General features: G+C 36.3%; 3 protein-coding genes across 3 annotated transcripts; 2 read left to right on the top strand and 1 right to left on the bottom strand.

Moving 5' to 3' along the window:
- Nucleotides 1-3,651: 3,651 nt before the first annotated feature.
- LOC114711554 (E3 ubiquitin ligase PQT3-like) lies at nt 3,652-10,992 on the top strand. Its single transcript, XM_028895958.1, has 15 exons — nt 3,652-4,570; nt 4,982-5,078; nt 5,285-5,366; nt 5,448-5,617; nt 5,706-5,779; nt 5,873-5,929; nt 6,022-6,178; nt 6,260-6,408; nt 6,501-6,665; nt 6,757-7,059; nt 7,255-7,296; nt 7,466-7,715; nt 8,446-8,574; nt 8,838-8,913; nt 10,051-10,992. The coding sequence occupies exons 1-15, from the start codon at nt 4,405-4,407 to the stop codon at nt 10,714-10,716; spliced, it is 2,583 nt and encodes an 860-aa protein (XP_028751791.1). The 5' UTR covers nt 3,652-4,404; the 3' UTR covers nt 10,717-10,992.
- Nucleotides 10,993-11,707: 715 nt separating this feature from the next.
- LOC114711552 (60S ribosomal protein L15-1) lies at nt 11,708-13,465 on the top strand. The gene is made up of 4 exons (XM_028895955.1): nt 11,708-11,779; nt 11,889-12,055; nt 12,806-13,003; nt 13,085-13,465. The coding sequence occupies exons 1-4, from the start codon at nt 11,776-11,778 to the stop codon at nt 13,328-13,330; spliced, it is 615 nt and encodes a 204-aa protein (XP_028751788.1). The 5' UTR covers nt 11,708-11,775; the 3' UTR covers nt 13,331-13,465.
- A 7,111-nt stretch (nt 13,466-20,576) lies between these two features.
- Nucleotides 20,577-23,841, bottom strand: LOC114711553 (inositol 2-dehydrogenase/D-chiro-inositol 3-dehydrogenase-like). The gene is made up of 7 exons (XM_028895957.1): nt 23,561-23,841; nt 22,840-23,010; nt 22,025-22,189; nt 21,785-21,949; nt 21,262-21,396; nt 21,028-21,125; nt 20,577-20,953 (listed from the first exon to the last, which is right to left on the bottom strand). Exons 1-7 carry the CDS (start codon nt 23,753-23,755, stop codon nt 20,761-20,763), a joined length of 1,122 nt encoding a protein of 373 aa, XP_028751790.1. The 5' UTR covers nt 23,756-23,841; the 3' UTR covers nt 20,577-20,760.
- Between the last annotated feature and the right edge of the window lie 1,325 nt (nt 23,842-25,166).

A 25,166-nucleotide genomic window follows, 5' to 3' on the forward strand; every position in this document is an offset into this window, starting at 1 on the left:
TTTTTCTCATATGACAAATTTTGGTGAATTGTAAAGTACGTTGATTAATTATGCTGAGTTGTATGTTGCTGGGAATTATGTTTTCATGTGATGCTGAATTGGTATTATAATATTTTGTTATTAAATAAAATAAAAATGTGTTATTCTTTGTTTGGAATTATATCATCTTAGTTTTAAGAATTATGATATTTTTAATTTATATTGTAAATATGCATGGGATTCATATGTGGAGGTTAGGATTATGTTATGTGGAGGATATTTGTTCTTGAAGCCCATAGGGCATACTACACTATTGATCATAGTGTTTTGGCTTTTTTGTTAAACCCCCGTAGTTTTTCCTTTTTCATGGCCCAGAATTAAAAACGAACTCTTGGGTGGATACCTCTTGTACCATAGTCTATTCTTGGGCGGTGTAGGTATAAGTGTAGGAGGGCTTGTTGCTTGATGTGAATGGGGTGACTTTTGACCGGGTTACTCAGTACAGAAAGCTCGGGTCCTTGTAATGAGTCATAAGGAGGAGTATGGTGATGAGAGAGCATGTTTCATTATGTTGTTGCATGTGTACTTTTGTATGAATTGTGTGGTAGATGGTGAGACATACTCCTTTCATGTGGTGTATCTATTAAAGCATCATTTATTACTTAAATTATACTTAAGCACTACTTTACCAACTTACCATCCTACTTGTATATGTCATAAATTAATACTTGGTTGCAGAGACTTTATGTCTCACCCCATTATTCATTAATGCTTTTCAGGAAAGCCATCTAGTTTAGCTCAGCATGAAGGGAAGCAACTAGAGGTATAGGCGAGTACAGCCTAATAGTCCTCTTTTGGTTTAGGCATTTAATGTTATGTATATTGTCATCTTAGGGCTCATGGTTTTGTTGACATATACTTTCTTTTATTTGGTTGTTAGATGACTTTATTTGATAGAGTGCTGTTAGAATGGCTGAAGGCCATAAGACTCTGCTGTATATGTTACTTTTATGTATATGACTTGTGAGTTGGGCTGAGCATCCTGTGTTTCTTATGCCGCAAGTCTCTGCGAGATGAATGTTTATATTGGACTTGTGAGCAGTTATTGTGCCTTGAGTCCTTGTTGTATGTGTGTTAAACTCATAGGTGTTCTATGTATCTTGAGTATTTTGGGAGGTTTTCAAAATAAGACAAACTCTTTATAACCATGATAGTATATAAATACTATAACTCAATTCTTTTTCTACCATGGTTAATATCTTAAAAAGTGGTTTTATGATTATGTATTAAGAAGAGGTCTTTTCAGAATACCCAAAGACAGCCAAGCAGAAGCATAAGAGAAGGCAAAGTATTGACTTTGTCGTTCATGTGATAAGAGAGCATACTAGACTTGCATATTGTATCGGCAATCTCGGAGAACATGTAAGATGGTTTCCTGCATTCCCTCACAGGAGTCACACTCCCCAGTCAGGTGCAAGCCTCGTTTTGACCTGGATAGATTCATAAGTAGCCTACCCTGTGCACACAGCCAAAGGAAGACTCGACACCTTTGTGGGATATGTAACTTCCAGATATTTCTATACAGCGTTCTATCAATGGTAATATTTGCACCAGCAATTTGATTATAAGCTGATTTCAGAGTAAAAGTTCCAATAGGAGACCATCGTCATACTAGAAAGTCATCGCGACCAGAAGCATTTATATGCACACGGTCTATAGCCTAAAATATATTTTGCGGAAGATAGTGAGCAAACTTCGGCTAGTCCCAAGCCCTTGATGCCGTAACATAATCTCCCACCTTCCAGCTTAAAGCCGTTTGTGGAAGAGTACCAACAATGTATCCTTTAAGGGCATCAAAGTGGGGTAGCCAAGCATCTTTCCAAAAGAGAATAGCGTTTCCATTCATCAGCCTCCAAGCTAGCCTACTGGTGACTTCCTTCCAACAAGACCGAATGCCTTTCCACGTACGTGATTCTCACTTGCGTTTATCCACTTTGGGAATTAAATCATCCCTAGCTTTATATTTCTCCCTTAAAAACTTAACCCTGTTCTTGAAGCGTTTATGCTGTCTCTCAATGAAGGAGATCCCTTATTTGCAGAATTATGGGCATATTTGATCGGGCTCAAGCGAGCTTGGGAAGGGGGACACAGAAGCGTTTGTCTTTTTAGTGATTTATTGGAGAAAATACATCTGCTACAGGAGGGAGATAATGAAGTCCATGAGAACTGGGCTTTGATTAAAGAATGCAGCAGCATGCTCCAAAGGGAATGGCTTGCGGAACTCTGCCATATAGGAGGAGAAGAAAATCTTGAACCAGACGCTCTAGCTAAGCGAGCTCTATCTTTGCCACCAGGACTGCATCTTACTCATCTTGAGGACTCCTCTTATGTTATTTCTCATCATTTAGCTTAGTTTCTTTGTTTTCTCCTCTTATCAAAAGAAAAAACAAAGAAGCAGGAAAGAGAGAAATTAGGAAGGAACATTGATTGCTTCGTTTGTGCCCTTTAAGTTCTTGGCCCTACAAAGTAAATTTTATTTTTGTATCGTAAAGATGATGAATTACTCCTCCGATCCTTAATACAGGATTTAATTGTTAAGTTAATTTTGGTCCTAAATATAAGACCTATTTCTCATATTTATCAATTTTTTTCTAAATTATCTCTATGGATGCTCCCTCAACCATAATCAAGTAGAAAAAAGAGGGAGGATATTAAGGAAGATAATTATAGTGTTTTAGAAAAACCATATCATATTTCTTATAATTAACTAATTTACCTAAATTCCAATCAATTAGTTAAATATCTCTTATATTAAGAACCGGAGGAGTATTATTTTCAGATTTAAATATAGACTTTGTATCTGTTTGTCATTTAAAGCTTGAATTTATATTACTTATTTTGAACTTTAGAACATTTTATTTTGTCATTTAGAGTGTGGATATGTAATTTAATAATATGAAACATTTGTTTTTCCAAAAGGCGAAAAATGAGTTTTTGCCCTAACTCTAAATTACCTATCGACAAAAATCATGGCTAAACTAGGGAGAATAGAATTTTTGAGCTCTACTTTCCCTCCTCTAATTATCATAACATTATATAAAAAATAAATAAATTTAGATACCTACAATCTCATCACATTATGTTTATTTTTTATGAAAATTATAAATCATTTGGAATTAATATAATTTTTAATTCAGAAAATTTGATCTCATTTTTTATTTTACTTCGATTCATCTAGAGATTGTTTTCCCCACAAAACAGTATTTTTTTATCCTTGCTAAATTCAAATTTTATAGGAATTAAATTTTAAAATTTTAAGTATATACTTATTATTAATATTATAATAATTTTTTAAATATTAAATCTTAAGTATTTGAAAATTTAATCCCAAAAAACTTGCTGAGGAAGCAGAAAAAATAGGAAAATAATTATGTTTATCCATCAGGCTGGGATGCCCGGCCCGCTAACACCTACTGACTACTGTTATGGGTCCAAATCCGAAACGCAGCTTATAAGCGAGGATTACACCCAAAAAAAAAAAAAAAGATAAAACGGCGCGAAGTCGCAGTGACGTTAACTTGGGGTAATCGCGAAGAGGAAGCATGGCGGAGGCTTTTTATTTTATTTTAATAATAATAATAATGAAATAAATTTATAGCGTACGCGCGCCTGACCCCGTTCGTTTCCATCAACTTTCCTAACCCTAGACTTCATCATCGGGAGCTCGCCAATCCTCGCCATGATACTTTTCGATTGATTGCGCGTTTCCTGCATCACTTCAGATTTTCCTCGGCGCTGCAGAGGAGTTTTGCGAATTCCCATCGGAAGGTTCGATCTTCACCTCTCAGATACAGATTATTTCCGTGGTCCGATACATCGCCGATCAGATACAGATTCGCTCCGTGGTTCGATGCTCCTGGCTCGTTCGGTCGATTTCTACTGAAACAGATCCAAGTTCTCTTTGATTATTCCTTCCCGTTCGGATTGTTGCGGCTGCTAATTCGAGAGGGCTGCTTCTGTTCTGGATCCCTCTAATTCTCGTCCGATCCATGGGCGCTGACGATCTTAGCACTCTGATTTGTGCTTTTTGAGGCTTCTAAGTTTTGACGCTTGACGGAGTTAAAAATTTTCTACAATCTGAGAGTTACAATATTTTACGAAGACGAAGACTCGGCATCTGGTTGCAAGAAAAGAATCAAGGAGAGCTCACCGTTTTGGCCGTTCGATTTGTCCGATCATATCTGAGTAATTGACAGCGGAAGGAAAAATAATAGAAAAAAAAAAGAGCTTCAATATTGTACTGATTGTTTAGGAGTTTGATATAAGGCGCTCATTAAATCGAGGCCTTTGATTATAGTTTATTTGTTTTTTGGCTATTGTGTTGCTGTTATCCCCTTTTTTTTTAGATTGAAAGAGAAATATACCATGGCGGTGTATTATAAATTTAAGAGTGCAAGAGATTATGATTCAATTCCTATGGACGGTCCTTTCATCTCTGTTGCTACATTGAAAGAAAAAATTTTTGAATCAAAGCATTTAGGCAAGGGTACTGATTTCGACCTTGTGGTCACCAACGCCCAGACCAATGAAGGTTGGTTCTGATTTCAATTAAACTATTGTCTTGGGGCTATGGTGTTAATGACTAATTTTAAATTTAAACAATCTGGTTTTTACCTTGCAGTTTCTGTAATTTGGTTTTCAGGAGGATGTTTCTTGGTTAAAGTTACAGTATTTGCTATGTTTCTTTTTTTAACCCTTGAAGAAAAACGCATGGAAATTCTTTCTATTTTGAAACTACCATACTCAAAATCCATGCATAAACAAAGAGAAAGGGGAAATGACTGAGATAAGTGGCATGGGTTGTTGGTCTGGATGTTTGGATATAATTAGGCTGCAAGCTACTGATAGAAATTTCATGCGTCCAACTTTGCGGGATTTTAGTATGGTTTTGTGTATTACTTTTGCAGTGTTTTATAGTGTCTCTGTCTCTTTGGAATTTCAGAATATCTTGATCAAGCAATGTTGATTCCTAAAAATACCTCAGTGTTAATTCGTCGAGTTCCTGGACGGCCCCGTTTACCAATAGTTACTGAACAAGAGTACTATCTCAAACCTAAAATCTCAATACCTGTTAGAATTTTCATGATAGATCATTTTATTATTCAGTATAAATTCCCAAAACTCTCCCTTTATTGCAATTTATTATATTTGGCACAATCTGCATAAAATACTGCCTTTTTCCTTTGCAATGTCTACTGATATTTTTTATCTTTTCTTGAATTGCTATCTGTTTTGCATTTTGCAGGAAAAAGGTGGAAAATAAGGTGGTGGAAACTGAGCCTGAAAAGAGTGGCATACCAACTGTTGATTCCTCTTCCATGAAATATGTCAGTGTCTTCTTGTATGACTTTCTTATCTTCTCAAGCATTTCTTCTGCATTCCTTAAGAAATTGAATGCTTAATAACAGCCTGAAGACTCTGAATGGGATGAATTTGGCAATGAGTTGTACGCTATTCCTGATGTATTGCCTGTTCAATCGAGCAACTCAATACCAGAGGCTCCTCCAACTACAAATAAAGCTGATGAGGACAGTAAAATTAAGGCCTTGATTGACACTCCAGCCTTGGATTGGCAGCGGTGAGTTTCCATCTTTCTTTGGCTCTCAAACAATGCCTCTACTTTTGCGTTTACAATATTGTTTATTTTTTTTTTTTGGGTTGTGTAGACAAGGTTCTGATGGCTATGGTAGAGGTTTTGGGAGGGGGATGGGTGGACGAATGGCGGGTGGACGTGGTTATGGTAATACTCTTAGCTTATGTTTGATTTCCCCACCTTTTGGTGGCCTAGTGCTGTGAATTCTGTAATGCTCACTTGTTCTGCTGGTTCGGGCAGGGTTGCAACAGAAAACACCTCCACCAGGCTACGTGTGTCATAGATGCAAGGTGCCTGGTATGTATTAAACAAATGCTTCTATTTTCTTGTGCTAAATGGTGGGTAGCGATACTAATGTGCTTAGAATGTACTTCCTTTCTCTTGTTCAGGGCATTTTATTCAGCATTGTCCTACGAATGGTGATCCAAATTATGACCTTAAGAGGGTGAAGCCACCCACTGGCATTCCGAGATCAATGCTTATGGCAGCTTCTGATGGTTCTTATGCTCTACCAACTGGTGATGTTGCTGTCTTGAAGCCAAACGAGTGAGTACCCTGACCCTTGTTTGATCTATTATTTCATTCATTGGTAGGAATGGGACTAATCTGCATCTTTCTTCATAAAAGGGCTGCTTTTGAAAAAGAAATAGAAGGCTTGCCAACAACTCGCTCTGTTAGTGACATACCACCTGAGCTCCGGTGCCCCTTGTGCAAGGATGTGATGAAAGATGCTGTATTGACAAGCAAGTGTTGTTTTAAAAGTTTTTGTGACAAATGTAAGTTTTGATGTACTTATATTATCTGATTTTTCAAGTTGAGCATCTTAATGATCAGCTGATGCTAATTGTCATTTTAAAATTTTCCCCAGGTATCCGGGACTACATTATCTCCAAATCCGTTTGCGTTTGTGGTGCAGCTAATATACTTGCAGATGATCTTTTACCAAATCAGACAACAAGAGACCTAATTAGTCGTATAATGGAGACAGGCACTACCAGTGCTGAAAATGCTGGAAGCGCATTTCAAGTTCAAGGTTATTGAAACTTTTATGATGCGACTCTCTAACTATTACTGGTTATTAACTTTTCATTATTTACATTGTTTCCCTGGGTTGGATCCTTTAGATATGGAGTCTGCTCGTTGTCCACAGCCCAAGATTCCTTCTCCAACCTCATCTGCTGTGTCTAAAGGAGAACAAAAGGTGTCCCATTCTGATGAAGGAAAAACAAAAGTACAAGAGGCAGCTGATGATAATAGAAAGGCTCTATCTGTGCCTCAGAAGATGTCTGAAGAAGTAAAGGCCACAAGAGCCGCTGATGTTTCCGAAGCTACTCATGAGTCAGTGACTGTAAAGGAACCGGCTTCACAAGGTAGTGCTCAGCTGGTTGAGGAAGAAGTGCAACAAAAGTTGGCTCCTACTGAGGCAGGTAATGTAATTTGGTGCCAGGTTGTTTTTATACCTTCTGTTAGAATGAGGAAGAGAGAATGGGTGGTTATGGGGGAACTCATGTAAATAATGATGACAATGCGAGAACAATGATAAAGGGGAGGTCCATTCTCTTTTTTACTTTTTCCTTTTTTCTGAAGGCAAGTGTCATTAGTTTTCTTCTAATTTTTTGCAGCAAAGAAAAAGAAAAAGAAGAAAGCTCGTGTACCCACAAATGGTAATCTGCTGCTCTCTTTCTTTTCTCATGTACTGACATGTTTCTGTAATGTTTCTTTTTGAGATCTTGTGCTTGTAATCTTGGAACTTCCGTGGAAAATATGGACGCTTTTACCTCTTATTCATATTGTGCAAGTCATTTTAAATTAAATTTTGCATACACATTGCAGATTTTCAGTGGAAAGCTCCACAAGACTTTGGAGCTGATAACTATATGATGCCTATGGCCCCGCCTCAAGGCTATAATCCGTACTGGAATGGCATGCAACCTGGCATGGAAGGATTTGTGGCACCGTATGCTGGTGCAATGCAAATGATGAATTATGGTTTCGGCCCCTTAGATATGCCTTTTGGCGGTGTTATGCCTCATGATCCCTTTGGCATGCAGAACTACATGCTGCCTGTTGTTCCACCTCCAAGGTATTTATTAGGCTACTTGTATAAGTATGTTCTGAAAAATCAAAAGTTAGCACTTCCCGCTCGTCTTAGACTCCCACTTCGGAGCCTGAGAGGCAATGATATCAGTATATGTGACATGATATAAAATGTGGGATATGCCAATTCTTTAAATTTTAAGACGTGATAGGTGTATTAACAAATTAAGGAAAGAAGTAAACAACATACGAGGAAAATGAATTTTAAATGAAAATTTCACATATGATACACAGATGTTCATAACAAAGTGTCAAAAAGCATGAAGCGAATTCAGACTGTAATTTCTAATTCTAATTAATTATCAATACTTATCTGCAGTAATCTCTTGAATTATTTCTGAGTGTTTCAAAACATAGAGGTGTGTTTCAGTTTTCAAATCGTTGCAAAACATACAGGAGAGAAGGGATGGCGATATGAATGTTAGGAGTACAATATGCGTAACATATCAAATATACATCTAATATGGTCCTACTATTTTATGAATGCTACTTACGTGTAGTGTAAGATTGTGGGAAAATGGCGTTATTTCCTCCTAATCCTACCCCGTTAAGGGCAGACTGGGTTTTTTTTCCCTTTTTTAATTGGTTTTTTTTTTTTGGGGGGGGGGGAGTGGGGGTGGTTCAAGATAATTCACCTGCATATTTTTTTATATATGTGTAGATGACTGCGTTCTTTGCAATTCTAACTCATGAGACATGTCTTGTTATATCTTAAGGGATCTTGCGGAGTTAAGTATGGGTATGAATGTCATGAATGCTCCGCCTCCGATTATGAGTAGAGAGCAGTTTGAAGCTCGGAAAGCTGATCTCAGGAGGAAGCGTGAAATTGAGAGACGTGGAGAAAGGTACTAAGCGAATTTTTGGTAAACTCATTCCTAAATATTTCAGTGCAGGATATATTTCTTTCTTGTTCATTGTGATATTGTCTCGTCATTTTTTTTTTCAGCCAAATGTTTCAGTCACGGACAGAGAAAACACTTCCCCCCCCCCCCCCAAACAATGATTGTTATAATTGTTGCTTGATGATCCATGCCGTTGTGCATCTTGTGTTAAGTTGTTGCTGTATTTTCACCACATTTACAAGTTTCTTTCTTTCATCATGAGACAGGGACATTGCCAAAGATCGGGAGATTGGTAGGGAAGTGAACAGTGTTGGGGATGTTCCTCCGATGAAATCGAAATCTGTATGTGCTTTTTATTTTTGTAATTTCTCTGTTTTCTTGTGGACTTATGCGGCATTCGCCTTTTTGAGTAGTTCTTTTGAAAGCTTCGCAAGAAAAAGCACACCCCTCGCAAAAAGAACCCCAATTGCACTAGATAATGCCACGTCACGTTCAGTATTGATAACTCTGTGGTTATGTGTTGTGGAGGGAGAGGGAGCAACGACCTATATAGTTTTGCCAGATTTCTGAGGTCAACGACAACCAACAAATGGTTTAAAAGTTCGTTGAAATGAAACCTCGGCGTCATTAAAATTAGTATATTATAATTGCGTCGGTGAAGTTAGCTGGGCTTTCTGCACTCTTTAGCCGTTTAAAAATATTATTGGGCTTCTATTGCCCTACTTGTGGTGTTGTGCTGACCCAATGAACAAAGTGCAGCAAATTTGGGATGCTGATCCTTAATTTGAGCCTGCTTATTCGCCTCTGCTGTATTATTATTAATTATTATTAATTTCACCAAGGCCTAAGGCCTGGAATCTCCAAAAGGAATTTTTCTTCTGGGGGGTAATAAAAACGTTTCCCTATTTATTTTTTAATTTTAATCATGGTTAATGCGTTGGTGTAATTACTATTCTTTTTGAATTATTTATTTTTTTAAAAAATAAAGTTACAAGAACCTTTTTGTATATCTAAAATTAGAATTATGCTGATCATTTTTATTCTATGTATCGAACCGGGTTTTAATTTTCAGTTAGTGGAAGTAAAGTTTAAGGTGAAACTTGGAAGCATGTTAAAATGTTTGAAGGTCAATTGCATTCGTTCCCCGAACCATCCCCCTTTGTTTTTTTTTTTTTTTTCTTTGGCATTACAGTCTAAATACAGAAAATAGTTCATTTGCTTTCGCCAGGGCTAGCGAGAACCTAGCGTCTTTATCTTCTGTTTCTGTACCGGTAAGGTTATTAAAAAAATGAAAAAAAAAAAAAAAGGCTTTTGTTAATCGGACGATTGGTTTGCTGCTGTTTTGGGAGGGCAAAAGCTGAAAGGGCTAATGGGAATTCACAGCCACACATACCCACCAAAAGAAAAAGGGGAAAGAAAAGAGTTTCTAGAACATTGCTCCAAGCAGCTAATACTGGGATATTTTGTCTTTTGGTGCAGAAGCCTATTCCTCCCTCGTCGAGCGCCGCGTACAACCATCAACCCCGGACTCGTTTGGAGCGGCCATCGCCAGATCGACCTCCACGCGAGGTTGAACCTTCACGCCCTTCTAAGAGGAAATCTGAGCACCACCTTGATCGCGATCGTGACCACGACAACGATCGTGACCGTGATTTGATTCCAGACTATGGCTACCCTGATCACGACCGCCATAACCATCGCCATCACCACTCGGAGTCCTCATCAAGGCGCTCCTCTGAGCCGGTGACGAAGAGCTCTTCTGCCACGGCGGCGGCGGCGGCGGCGGCTGCTGCTGCGGCTGCAGATCGCAAGCACAAGGCCAGCGTCTTCTCTCGCATAAGCTACCCTGAGGGCGAAGTCTCCAAGAAGAGAAAGCTCGCTACGTCATCTTCTGCAGAACCAGCCGGTGGATCGACGACTACGGCGCATCACAAGTCAGTGTCGAATGGGTATTATGACGATTACAAATCGTCGGGGCTTGGGAAGGTCGTTTCGACGGGTGGCGGGAGGAAGAAGAGTGTGGATTATGAATCTAGCGATGACGAACGGCATTTCAAACGGAGGCCGTCTAGGTACGAGCCGTCTCCGTCGCCGCCACAGGCAGATTGGGAGGAGGAAGGCAGGCACAAGCGCAGGCACAAGTAGATTCAGATTTGTCATTAGTGCTGGAACCTGAAGGCGGAGCGAGCAGCGGGCGCTCGCCATTACTGCTGGAACCTGAAGGCGGGGCGAGCTGCGAGAGCGAGCAAAATTGCTCTTGGAAATGTCGATTGAACTGTAGAAACCAGAAACTATGCAGCTGAAGAAGGGCATGTAATAATCTGGATACTGTAAAATATGGCCGTTCTATTTAACCCCATAAAAATGTCCGTTTCAACTTTTCAAATTTTCATATATGAAGCTCATGTTCTTGTTAGTCCAGCCCTCTTGATCCGTTTTTTGTTGGATCCGGAATTTTTTTTAAGTTCGTTCAGCCTCTTCGCAGAATAAGCTTGTTTCATTCCCAAGATTCGATAAGAGAATGTTACTTTTATTTTCGTCGGATTAATATTTATATCACAAGACATATAAATTTTCTACAAAGGAAAAAAAACTCTTTGCGAAGAAACTTCAAAGAGCAAAAAGGATCGAACACATGACAAGGACTTTCTTTTGGTTTTAAAAAATTCCTTTTCATTTTTGAAAACCTATGAAACCTCATTGGAAACAAAACACATTTACCACAAACATTCCTTCTAATTTTAACATCAACTATCTTATATTTATTATGTCAAATTTTCTAATCAGATATAATTATGTGTCTCATTCTTAAAATATTAACATTTAATATTATCTAATTATAAATTCATATGATAGAATTTGACACAAAGAATTTGACGCAAGTTTTTTTCTTAGTTAAATTATTTAGACCAAATATCTTTTTTTTAATATTAATATCACGTAACAATAATTTGAACACTTATATTTGCCTAAGAAAATAATTTTAATATATATTTTCAATTTTTTTATGCTCATTAATTTTAATTTGTTAAAAAATTTATTTTAGGCGAAGTAACTGGTAACATGAGCATTTCAGGAGTCGAGGCAGCGAGCAGCGTCTGTGCCCGGCCCAATATATGTATCCTATCTATTTAACGGGCCTTTGCTGCAAAAACCCTAACTCTCATAGAGTGAGCGTCGCCGTCGTGGTTACCCTTTGCTCCGATGGGTATGACTTAGATTGTACTCTCGTGTTCTTTTTGTTTCACTTTCTCGTCGGAAAGCATTTACTGTGGGTGCCAAGAAATGCTGATATTTGTTGTCGTTGTTGGATATAGGTGCCTACAAGTATGTATCAGAGCTGTGGCGCAAGAAACAGTCTGATGTAATGAAGTTCTTGCAGAGGGTGAGGTGCTGGGAGTATCGGCAGCAACCTTCCATAGTCCGTGTGACAAGGCCTACTCGTCCTGACAAGGCTCGTCGCTTGGGCTACAAAGCTAAGCAGGTATTGAACAGTCTACTTTGCGGAGATCATTTGCAGTGTCCGTCTTATTATGAACATATGATTCACAAATTATACTAGGAGGGTTGGATTTTGGGGTTGTTCAAAACTAATATGAACCTTTAACCACACAAGGCACACTAAAATTAGTAGGGAAAAAATCAATTCTATTACAAAATGGTCGAAATCAGCTTCTGGGATGTGTTAAGCAATTAGGTGGATTTGGCTTTTAGAATGTGTGCTGCAATTGAACGCCATGTTAGTTTTCTTGTGGCGACCCTTTGATTTGCCCATTATTTGGAGTGATTCAGATGTTTCTAGTCCGTTTTCTGAGAAAATGTTGTGTTCTCTTTGATGTGCACCCTCAGGATTCTCATGAAACCATATGAATGTTGCTCAGTTGACTGAGCTATTTTTGAATTTGTGGGGTATATATCTTGATAAGTTGCTGGTTAAGCGGCGCCTTGATGCATATGCGTCATTGCATATGTATGATGATTGGGTGCTTCCTTAGACCAGCTATATTAAAGTTAACAGTCAGATCATCTGACCGAGTGAATTGTCCTCTTATCAATTTTGCTTTTGTCTCGATCTGACACATCTTATTCTCTCATTTTAATTAAATGTTCCTTGTATTATTCAATTCTGTTTGTTTTATTTGCTTTTTTATTTGAGAAAAAGGAAATCATTTGCTTCTGTACTTTTTGCTTCAATTGTATGGTCTAGCAATGCTTAAGATTGCAATATTTGCAGGGTTATGTGGTTTACCGTGTTCGTGTTCGGAGGGGTGGCCGGAAGAGACCAGTTCCCAAAGGTATTGTATATGGTAAGCCCACAAATCAAGGTGTCACCCAACTGAAATTTCAGAGGAGCAAGAGATCAGTCGCTGAGGAGCGAGCTGGACGGAAGCTGGGTGGACTTAGGGTCCTCAATTCTTACTGGGTGAATGAGGTTCGTTGATACTGGTTCTGACAATGAAACTTGGTTCTGAATGACTTGCCCATAGTTCTAATTGGTAAAATGCTGATACAGGACTCGACTTATAAATACTACGAGATAATCCTGGTGGATGTGGCTCACAATGCTATCAGAAATGACCCAAGGATCAACTGGCTCTGCAATCCTGTCCACAAACACAGGGAGCTGCGTGGCCTCACCTCTGCTGGTAAGAAATACAGAGGCCTCCGTGGCAGAGGACATCTCTACCACAAAGCTCGCCCCTCCCGCAGGGCTACCTGGAAGAGAAACAACACTCTTTCTCTTCGTCGCTACCGCTGATCTTACTGAAGTTAGTTTGCAGCTTCATTTTTATGAATGTACTGTTGAGGATATGATAATTATCTATGAATTGAAATTTTGTTGCATGAATCGTTCGGTATACGATCAAAGTTTCATTCGGATTAATTCCATCAATTTTTGCAGCAATATATATTGGGATATCTCGTGCTGGATGAACTTTTTACCTCTTCCCTTTTGGAGTTTCCTGTTGGGTTTGTTATAGAAAACGAATTTCCTCCTTAGTTGGAGTCGTTGTGAGGAAAGTTGGATGCTGAAGTCTTGTTTATTTTCTTATGCATTGGCACGTGCTCTGTTTTCTCATGAGAAGTAGACCTTGCCATGCCATTAGTGGTTGAAATCTTAAATTGCAAAATGAGCTTGCTATTAGCAGCAATTATGAAACTCCAGTTTTAGCGCGGTGATCACTCTGTCCTTTTTTATTGGAAACAACTTATGGTGGGGTATCTAAATATAAGAAATAAATCTTCTTTGTTTTCAAACACTAATCTTTATTTATTATCCATTTACAATGAATTTTTATTTATTATTTTTCATGTATTTTCTTTACACACGAGTATAATTGAAAAAATATGTATATATTTTATGCATTCATTGCTTTTAACAAAATTTAAATAACATTTTGAACTTAGTAACAAAGGACGAAGAGAATTCTCAAAATGGCATTGTAATAGCCCGATGGTTTACCACTTGATAAACACGAACTGAACTTTGTTCGAAACTGAAGCTCGTATCAACTAGTGTGGTTGTGTGTGATGAAAAAACTGCAAAAATGCATCTGTATATAATTTATATACAATTATTGTAAATCGAGAGCTCATTCTGTGGTAATATGAAACAATCGAGAACTCGTTCTCGTCTTAAAGATAATCTTGTACTATAGTTAAAGGTCTCAGCAAATTTTCCTATGCAAATCAGTAAGCAATACCTTTCCCCGATTTTTTATACCAATCAGCAGTCCTCTCATTGCTTGGGAGCTTACAGTTTCATGTTCTATTTCACTCTCCTATAAGGGTTTTTTTCACTCTTCTCTCATAATACTACTTCACTATCAGTCACCCAGGAGTATTTAGCCTTGTAAGGTGGTCCTTGCTGATTCACATGGAACTCCACGTGCCCCGTGCTACTCGAGTCAGAGCGTAAACTAGTGATGCTTTCTTAAAAATCAGGTTAAGACGCGCTCTGCATTTCAAAATATTTTTCCACCCAATGTCCTAAAATTATTTGTAATACAATTTTAATCCTAAAATAATTTAAATGGTGCAATTTCATCCAAGTATAACAGAAAGTTATCTTTGACTGTTAAGCCGTTGAATAAGCAAGCCTTTGACTGCTGATTATGCTAGCAGTTCTCTTTTAGTGAAAAAATTCTCCATAAATGTCACTGCCACTATCTTCAAATGATTATCATCATTTGCATTTGTAAATGCGATAGAACTCTTCCTTCTTCCTAGTAATTTCATCATGGATAATGGTCAGACTGTGAGACGACTCACCCAAAGATCAAGATGAATTTTTCATATTCTGGGTTATAGGGTTTTGGCAAGGGTAGTACTGGACGATGAAGATCAAAGATGAGAAGCAACAATCCCATTCCAAAAATCAAAAGGCAAACCAATGTTAAAAAATCGCACAAGTATAAACAAGAAATTGAAAGCCAGAACTACCACCATCGAAAATAGAGATCCGAGGCAAAACGGAGAAGACAAGGAAGTGGAGAAGGATAGAGAATAAAGAGAAGAAGGCGACCCAAGAAAAGAAGGAAGGGAAGAAGGTGATCGAAGATGAGGAAGATTATGGAGGTCGTCGTCATTCGTTTTGCTGTCACAAAAGGGGTCATCTTCATCGAGATAGAAAACACACAGGGAGAGGGTAAGGAGACGGTGAAGGTGAAAGAGAGGGCTTATCTTCCACAAAATAAAAAAATTAAATTAAAAATGCCACCTCATCTATCTAGTAACATGCCACATCAGATTTTTTTGGTCAAACTCTTGCTTACTTAGCACTTTAACGGTCAAAGATAACCTTCGATTATATTTGGATGAAATTGCCCCATTCAAATTATTTTAGGGATAAAATTATACTAGAAGTAACTTTAGGAGACGTATATAGAAAAATACTTCAGGTGCTTTCCTTAAAAACGGTCGAGTTCACTTTTATTATGCTGCCGAAACAATATGTTTATGTGTGTCTGTGTTTTGGATTCAGTTACTGGACACCTAGTTCAAAATGTTATATTTCATATAAATTGAAATTTGAGGTTGTTCACATAAAATCCGTTATATTAAAAATTTCATGAAATTTGAAATGCCAACGTCCAATGCAGAGAAACGGTAATTAAAAAAATTAATAGCGTAAATTAAATGAAAAACAATTCTCCTAATGCGCAATTCATGTAAATGATTTTTTTTTCCCTCCTCATGAGAAATAAACCGTGCCATGCCGGTCACTAATGAACCTGCGATTTGCAGCAATTGTAAAACGCTAGTTTTAGCCCGTTGATATGAAAACCATATATTCTTCCGGTCCTTAATTATTGAGTTGGTTTTAGTCTTAAATATAATACATATTTCTCATATTTATCAATTTTTTCTAAATTACCTCTATAGATACTTCCTCAACCATAATCAAGAGGAAGAAAAGGTATTAAGAAAGATGATTATGGTGTTTTAGGAAAAATGTGTCATACTTTTTATAATTAACTAATTTACCTAACTTTTTTAATCTAATCAAATTAGTTAAATGGGTCCTATATTAAGTATCAGAGTAGTATTTAAAATATATCCTCAAAATGGTATTGGAATAGCCTATTTGATTTACGCCTTGATAAATACGAACTAATTTTGCTCGAAAACACGAAACCCAAGCTTGGATCAACTAGTGTGTGCGCGTGAGGCGAAAAAACTGCAAAGATGCCGATGTATGATTTTATATATATTTGCATATTTGCAATTTTCCCTCTCAGTTACAATTATTGTAAATTGAGAACTCTCTCTCTCTCTGTCTCTGTGCGTGAGAGAGAGAGAGAGAGCTCCATGTCTTCAAGATGGTCTTGTGCTATAGTTTCGGGTCTCAGCAAATTTTGCTGTGCAAAGCAGAAAGCCAAAACTCTGATATCACTTGGGTGTATTAGCTGAATCGGAATAAGTTAACATAGTCTGATATCTAAAGTTTCAGTTCATGAAAGGCTACTCATTCTCACCTCATCAACGAGTCATGGTAGGATTCTCAACTTTGAATACCAGATCTAGGATAACTGAAAAGATTGTTACAAAACACTCCATAATGGATCATGGTCATATTCTATTTTTGATACACATAGTTCTCTTAAAGAGGCAAATGCAGAGCATACTCAGAATCTCTGACGACAAAAAAAAAATATTATAAGTGAGGCTTTTAGAAGAAGAAAGAAAATTAGAGAGAACTCATGAAAAAAGCACACTAGTATTATACAGGAAAGTTTTTACTGCCTGTAATTAGAGGTAGAGTGGGGTTTATATAGAGACTTAGGGCCATAACATGACAAATCCTAATATTAACTCTAATAGTAAATGTCATTATGACTTGTATGTGTCATTATAACGATTTGACATAAAGATAAACATGCCTTTTATACACAACTACTCTTATAACTATTCTAATAATGACAACTACTTTAATTATTACAAGAAGATGAATACACAACAGGACGAACTACTTTAATAAAACAAAAGTAGATGGTGACATAAAGTAGACTTCCGGCGGTTTCTCCTTATCTTGTTGATGATAGTGTCTACCATAAACTTTTGCAGATACGTTCATGGCTAGGAGATAGGTTTATGACCCCTTCTGGGTTAGGATCATCTGAGTCATAGTGTCTTTTGTACAATAAAATTCATCGAGTTCTGCCACTAGATCCAACTTTGATGGATATATTAAAAGTCCAAGTCCAGATAGCTAGAGCAAATCAAGATCCCAAACCTATCGCAGAACTCAAAGAACATGAGGAATTATACTGCACAATGAGACACTATGACTTGGATGATGTAATATTCTAAGTTTTATTTAGACAAAAAAAAAATCAATCAAAAATATATATAATATAATATAATATAATAATATTTTATTATAATATTAAAAAAAAAGTTCAACTTTCCATCGAAATCGATAAAAGTTGGGGGCGGGTGGAAAGTTGGGGGTTGCGTTTGAAATCCCTCCCCCCCCCCAATAAATGTGTGGGGGTGTTAAATACCCCCCCACAATTCATTCCCCCGGCAGGCGCAAGAAGGAGGGAGGGAGAGAGAGAGAGGGCCGAAGTGTGTGTAAGAGGGAGGAGCATACCGGTGAAAGAGATGGCAAGCTTTGAAGATATTTTAGGTATATAAAATTACTTCTTTTTATCAAACTTTCTTTATAAATATTTTTTGTATATTTTAAGCTTCCTATTTACGTTATTACTATAGTGATTAGAGAAAATTTTGAGACTTATATATGATCTAAGTATTGAGTTTTTACAAAAGATGACTATCAAAATTTAGAAGTTAATGAGTTGTTAATTTTAATCGGTTAGATTTGTCCATTTGTTGGTTTTTAGTATTCAAATTAGTTTTTCTAGTTGAAAAATCTGTTATATATGACTTATATTATATTTTACCAATTAAATTCAAGTTAAGTAATTTGTTTGGGTTGTTTGGCATATTATTAAGATTTTAATCGGTTTAGTTTTATTTATTGGGTGACTAAAGATTTTAAAATAATGATTGTAGCTAAAAAGTTTATTATTTATGGAAATATATATATATATATATATATGATAGTTGTACCATTAAAGTTTTGATTAGATTATTTAGTTATAAATATTTGAAGTATTATTATTAAATTTTTGAGAGTTTGATTTTGAGATTTAAACTTAAAAAGAGAGTTTTTAGAATTTAGAAAATAATAATTTTATATTTAGACTTGTGGAAAATCCTTTTTATTAAGGTAAATAATTTGGAGGTGGTAAATAAATAATTTGGGGTTGTTAGAAATTTTAAGTTGTTTCTAAAATACTTAATAATTTTTGAGTTATGAGAGTTGCAGGAATTTAGAGTAAAAATTTAATTAAATTAGAAATTTAAATAATATAGAAAAGTTTAATTAATTAATTTATATTAATATGTGGTTATATTAATTGTGTAGATTAATTATTGGTTAAGCAAAGGATTGACCTTGTGGTAATCCTTAGTATTGCTTTGGCGAGAGGTAACCACTTTCCACTTGTTATATGTGCTAATATGTTGTTTGTGAGTATTTTGCTGTTTTTAGAATAATATTTGATATTTGGAACTTGAGTAGATATGTTATATCTTTTGAGCTATGAAAATTGTCTTGTGGGATTTTTGGAATTGTAATTGAGAAGTTTGGAAAAGATATATGATTTATATCTTATGGATTATACTGAGAAAAGATTGAGACATTTTTATTATATTGTGAATGATTGGTTGTTATTTGGATTTTGGATTGAGTCCTATCCTACCACGTGGTAAGACCGTCATTAGTGCACATTGGTTGGCTTTTTCTTTCGTCCCCCATAGTGAGGGATAGGCCTTTGTGGCTTCTTATTCGTCCCTCAGAGTAAGGAATAGGCCTATATGTTTGATTGATCCCCCAGAGTGAGGGATAGACTTATGTGGCTTGTGTGTTGACCCCCATAGTGAGGGTTTGGATGATTGAAATTATATTTCTATGGATATATCTATAGTTCTCGAGAATTAATAACTATCCCACTTGACACCTCACGAGCACGTGTCAGTATATATGATGAGTTGGAAAGGTGGTTACTGAGACATTTGTCTCACCCCGTGGTTTAATATTTTCAGGTGATAGTTCAGGTGGTGGCCCATCAAGAAAGGCTCTGGAGGCATAGTGTGCTGTTATAGCTTGTATAGCCTCCCTGCTTTTGTTCTATGTGCTGACTTGTTATATATTGCCACATAAGGCTCATCTACTATCATGATGTAAAATAATACTTTTAATTACTACTATCTGGTATGATAGGGCCGCGAGGAGGCTTGAGACATTTTAGACTCTTCATGTAACGCTCCTTTAAAAGTGTTGACTTTTGACTAATAAGCTCTATAGTTTATATTAAACTGATTTATCAGTTCGTATGATCAAAAATATAAGTTGGTTTGGGCTAATGGTTGAATGATATTTCTGGACTTTGGAAGTCCAAGGCTCAAGGTAACGATCGATGTTACTCTTATTATAAGTTTATTTCTTTTAACCATGATAGCGATTTTAAAATTTTAAGGTTTCTTCTTTTCTATCATGGTTAATCATTCAAATAAATTGTTGGATTTAATCTAAAATGGTTTTGAAAGAGCGGTTGTCACAGATGACCCTAAACCAGAAGGTGTCATGAACCTGTCCCCTAGCCATGAACCTATCTGTAAAAGCCTACGGTAGACACTATCATCAACAAAATAAGGAGAACCCGTCAGAAGTTTACTTTATGTCACCATCTATTTTTGTTTTATTAAAATAGTTTGTCCTGTTGCATATTTTGTCTTCTTGTAATAATTAAGGTGGTTGTTATTATTAGAGTAGTTGTAAGAGTAGTTGTGTATTAAAGACATCTTTACTTTTATGTCAAATCGTCATAATGACACCTACCCGTCATAATGATGTTTACTATTAGGATTTGTCATATTATGGTCTCGAGTGTTTATATAAACCCCACTCTGCCTATAGTTACAAGCAGAAGGAGTTATAAAAACTTCTCCGTATAATATTAGTGTGTTTTCCTCATGAATTCTTTCTAAATTTCTCTCTTCTTCTAAAAGTCTCACTTATAATGTCTTTCTTCTATCGCTAGAAATTCCGAGTATGCTCTGTACTTGCCTCTTTAAGAGGACCCTATGTATCAAAATAGAATTTGACCACGATCCATTAAAGAGTGTGTAGTGACAATTTTTTCAATCATTCTAGATCTGGTGTATTTTGGGTTCTTGAACAAAACGTTATATTTCATATAAAGTGAAATTTGATGTTTACTTGTTCCGGTAAAATTCTTTGTATTAAAATTTTCACGAAATTTGAAATACTAAAATACAATCCACTTTAGAGAATCGGTGGTTTAAAAAAATAACAGAGAGCATGAATTATATGAAAACAATTCTCGTTATGAGCAGTTCAAATGGTTTAGATGAACCGAGGAAAATTTATCCCCTTCAAAATTTCCACTTGTGCAAAAGATACATTGTACCCTGAAACATTATTTTTTTCCTCTATGAATTTCGATTTACGGAGAATAAAGAACATAAAATAAAGGATGCTAACAAGTGAACTTTACAAATTATCTATAGCTCTTCCATCGAATGGTGTGTTTCTCGAGTACAAACCACAAGGACAGTAAGGATCAGAAAGGCAAAAGTATTGGACATTACAGCTCATACATCCATAACTTCCTTGATAGTAACAAATCGGCCAATCTCTATGGAAAGCTGAGCTGCAACTCCCATGGCGACAGACATCAATCCATCTCCCAGATCCACTGCAGGAGCCTTTTCACCTTTAGTCCTTATTGCACTCAAGAAGTTAAGGTGTTCCAGATAACTAGACCCGTGGTGCAACCCATCATACCTGAAGGCACAACATTATAACCAATTGTTATTTTGATTTTGAGGTGATTATATGCATATGCATGCATAACCCACTTTATCCTGTGATCCTCAGCTTTCAATGTTTGAACACCATCTCGCCCTGCCTCTCGCGTGCTAAACCGAACAACATTCTCTGGAACAAAGGCCTCCCCCTGTGTTGAACATAGCAAGCCAAAATGGTATATTCAAGTATCAGTGATAATGCCTGTCTTTTGAGATGAAGTATCAATTGCGTGCAAAACTTGGGAAGTTCTCTAGAGGCGTTCACTATTTAGAATGAATTCTTACCTTCCCAATGTCACCCACTACGGATATCTCTTGCTCGTTTTTACTCCCTTCAGCAAACATGCATAGATCAAGCATTCCTCGAGAGCCATTGTCAAATTCGACGATAACGTATGCATTGTCAATAATATCGGGCACCTTCCCCAGCCAAATTTTTTAATACCAGAAAGAATAGAACAACTATGATTAGAGAACTCATGGTAATTGCGGCTTTCGGACAGAAACATACACATCTTCCATTGAATATTACAGATTTGAACCAATGTCCTTATTTCTTAACCTATTGGAACAGAATAAACCATACTCTTGTATTGCAAAAAGTCATAATCAGCAAGTCAAGAAACCATACTCTTGTATTTCTATGCTTCTACATGATCACTGCATTACCCAAATATATATTTTGTGCCATGCCTGATCAGTTCAAGCAATGATATTCAGTCTCAACAAAGGACTTGTATAAATAGCTACAAATATTGGTGATTAAGATTTGGTATTATTCTAACTAGAATTGTTGTATCTTAAGTACCTTTCCATCATACACTTCATCCTTGTGATTAACATCAATTGCTCCAGAAGCCATCACACGAACAGGATTTGCATCCGCAAAAAGCCTCATCAGATCAAAAAAGTGGCAGCACTTCTCTACCAAAGTCCCCCCTGAGTTAATATTGAACCGATTCCAATTGTTTACCTGGGACATTGATCACTGTTTCAGCATAGCTTCTTCTAGAACCCAAACATATCAACTTAATTTGTAAATTTTGACCTTAACCAAGAAAGGAAACCGGTGCTCCCTGATTGCTACCATTCTGACCCTTCCAACATTTCCACCCTTAACTATTTCTATCAGTTTTGCAACAGGTGGCATGTATCTATATTCCAGTCCAACCTGTACTAAGGTATCCGGTCTCTTTCTAGCAGCACGAACAACCTAATTCCAAAATGCAAGCCATTAGGGGAATATCAAATACACGTCAAATATCTAATTACTGCCACCTAATCTAGAATTTAACTAACCAGACAATACCTAATGTTATGCTTCTAGATCCTGCTTGTTGACTAATGAGGAAGAACGAGAAAAGTTTGTGCTAACATTCACCTCTTAGCTATACTAAGTGCAGAAATACGCGCAATTTGTAAGAGGTAGACTTTTTTTTGGGGGGGGGGGGGTTACCTAACTTAACTTTAAGCTTTTGCTCAATTTAATTTAATTTAAATCCAAAAGATATCATTCATGACCAGCAAGACATCCAACTACAACAGTATAAGCTATTCATTCACAACAAGAAAACCAGCATCTGCAGTCCTTCTTTTGGCAGTCAGCATTAGCCATCTTGTTATAGCATGTTCTAACCAAATCGAACTTTGTTCCTACTATTAAATAAGCCTTTGCAAAATACTTTTTTAAGGCAATGGCGCAATGCCAAAATATAGTAAACATCTCATTGTTAATTTAAAGCACTGAAATGAAGGTTTAACAACAAAATAGTTTTCAAGGAAGTCGTTCTTTTGTAGGTATTGTAAAGTGATACTAATACAGTAAGTGATCAGTAGACACATTTCCATCTGATGGATACAAACCTCTTTGCAGTGCGAGACCATGGTGCACAAAGGCTTTTCTACCAGAACGTGATATGCTTTGGGGTGATTGATGATGTCCATTAAGATCCTGTGATGGGTCATATTTGGAGTCGCTATTACCAAAACGTCACAAAGTCTGCTGTCCAACAGCTCCTGGTGCCCTCCGAAAACCTTCAAAACTTTCAAGGTCATACACCTTGCAACGCAGTATTGTCTGCTCAAGTAAAACACATGTCCTAATAATTGTAACTGATGTCAAAATATAATACTACCTCCGGTCCTAATTATAAGAGCCAGTTGACTAATTTGAAGAGATTAAGAAAGTAAGTTGAGTTAGTTATTTGTCCTAAATAGATGTTGTCTTTCCTAAAATATCATTACTAATCAAGTGTATTGACTAAAACTATCATTGTTAGAAGGGCTATTTTAGAAAAAAATATATAAATATGAGAGATAAAGTGGATTGAGATCTTATATTTAGGATCAAAATAAAAATCAAACAGGTTTTATATTAAGTACCGGAGATAGTATACAATTTATACGCACCACTCATTAATCATATTCCATACAATTCTAATCTTAGCTGAATGTTCGCAAATGCTATATGCCACCGCAATTTGAAGTAATTAAACTACGAATCATCACAGCAAAAACCCAATCCAACTACATAAACACGGATAAGAATATTGCTAAAGGGAAATGAAAGAGAGCAGAATCTTACTTTGAGAGGCCAGTTAAAGGACTGTGCTAAATCGAGGGCGTGCTGTTGGGAAGGAACGTGAGGGTCGGCTATGGCGACGACGACGACGCCCTCGGTGCGAAGATGGTACAAATTGATGAGATGCTCTCTGCCCATCATTCCAACGCCTATGATTCCGTACTTCACCGTACTAGTTTTGTGATCAGCAGAATCCATGGATTCTAATTTCTTAGCACAGAACCAGCAGAGGCTTCAGCCTTCAGCTCTAGTGGTGGTATCTCACTGAGGAGTCCGGAGGGGTCATCAACGGTCCATGCTTGTGAATTGTGATTCTTTGGAGATGCTATGTTCCGTAGCTTTTTTTTTTTTTTTTGTGGGTACAAATGTTCCGTTAATTTAATGATATATATAAAAAGCAATTAAAGATTTGTGCTTTGGTCAAAAAAATATAAATTTATTTTGTTGAATCTTTTATCTGATTATTATAACACTGCTAATATTCTTAATATAAGAACTATAACTAATCTAATTAATTAGTTATAAGAATATGATATGTTTTTCTAAAATACTATAATCATCTTCCTTAATATCTTCCCTTCCTCCTCTATTTAATCATGGTTGAAGAAGTATCAATACGGATGATTTAGAAAAAATTGTTAAATATGATAAATAGGTCTTATATTTAAAACCAAAATCAACTCAACAATTAAGTCCTTATATTGAAGACCGAAAATATTTTGTAATTGATTCATTTAATAATTATAAATTAATATACTTGAATGTAAAAGATCAAGTTTTTCATGTTGGGTTTCCAGCTTTGTCCAATGATCGCCCGATCAGCATCAATGAACGATTTTTACCACTATCTTTTTCGATGTTTTCTTCTAAAATGTTTTTTAAATGTTTTCTGGAACGTCTCACTCTATTTTGAAATCATTTTGTTACTCAAAAGGACATTTTTTTTTCCTCGTAAAATTACTGCTTAAAAATTGTGCGTGTTATCTGTTAAAGGGACTCGAGCAATTTAGGAGTGTGCTTTTCGTTTCCTGGTTTTGTGAGTTTAATGCTGGTACTTTTTAGTGTCTTTAAGGAGTGGGCTCGCCCCAATTCTACAAACATGGGCTTCATTTAGGAGTTTTGTTTTTAATATAGACAACTCAGGGCTAAAATATAACTAATAAATTAAGAGTTACTATAATGCATGAACCTTATAATTTGCTTTCATTTGGTTTTGCTCCCTATAGCTTCAAATTATTCACAAGCTCTAGTCCCTCAAATTTTTTTTCTTCTAAAACTTTAGACCTTATTTGTTCACCCAAAAAAAAAAACTTTAGACCTTACATTTTAATAAAAATGTTGACATTACAAAAATCTATGATTTCAAATTATAAGGATCAAAACCAAGATGGAAACAAACTATAAGAACCAAGCCTTGTATTAACTCTTAAACTACTGCTCGGGTCTATTTACAAGAAAAAAAGTCACGATTAAAATTTAATTATGGCTTGTTTCTTATGAATAAGCCTAGACATAGTAAGATGAATACTAATTTAAATTTAAAACATCATAACATATTTTCCATATCATAATAAATTAACATTTTATAGATAAATACACATTTTCACAG

The sequence above is a fragment of the Neltuma alba genome, unplaced genomic scaffold, assembly GCF_004799145.2.
Source record: "Neltuma alba isolate B1F8T4 unplaced genomic scaffold, ASM479914v2 tig00011298_pilon, whole genome shotgun sequence".
NCBI classification, from domain to species: Eukaryota; Viridiplantae; Streptophyta; class Magnoliopsida; order Fabales; family Fabaceae; genus Neltuma; species Neltuma alba.

What these genes read in the sequence shown, in the direction of transcription:
- LOC114711554 (XM_028895958.1), top strand. Translation starts at nt 4,405, where the DNA reads ATGGCGGTGTATTATAAATTTAAGAGTGCAAGAGATTATGATTCAATT. An exon ending in CCAATAGTTACTGAACAAGA is followed by an intron (nt 5,079 to 5,284) that starts GTACTATCTCAA and finishes TGCATTTTGCAG; the next exon opens with GAAAAAGGTGGAAAATAAGG. An exon ending in TAAAAGTTTTTGTGACAAAT is followed by an intron (nt 6,409 to 6,500) that starts GTAAGTTTTGAT and finishes AATTTTCCCCAG; the next exon opens with GTATCCGGGACTACATTATC.
- LOC114711552 (XM_028895955.1), top strand. An exon ending in TGGGCTACAAAGCTAAGCAG is followed by an intron (nt 12,056 to 12,805) that starts GTATTGAACAGT and finishes CAATATTTGCAG; the next exon opens with GGTTATGTGGTTTACCGTGT. An exon ending in ATTCTTACTGGGTGAATGAG is followed by an intron (nt 13,004 to 13,084) that starts GTTCGTTGATAC and finishes ATGCTGATACAG; the next exon opens with GACTCGACTTATAAATACTA.
- LOC114711553 (XM_028895957.1), bottom strand. Translation starts at nt 23,755, where the DNA reads ATGGATTCTGCTGATCACAAAACTAGTACGGTGAAGTACGGAATCATA. An exon ending in TGGTCTCGCACTGCAAAGAG is followed by an intron (nt 22,190 to 22,839) that starts GTTTGTATCCAT and finishes TTTTGGAATTAG; the next exon opens with GTTGTTCGTGCTGCTAGAAA. An exon ending in TAGTGGGTGACATTGGGAAG is followed by an intron (nt 21,126 to 21,261) that starts GTAAGAATTCAT and finishes TGTTCAACACAG; the next exon opens with GGGGAGGCCTTTGTTCCAGA.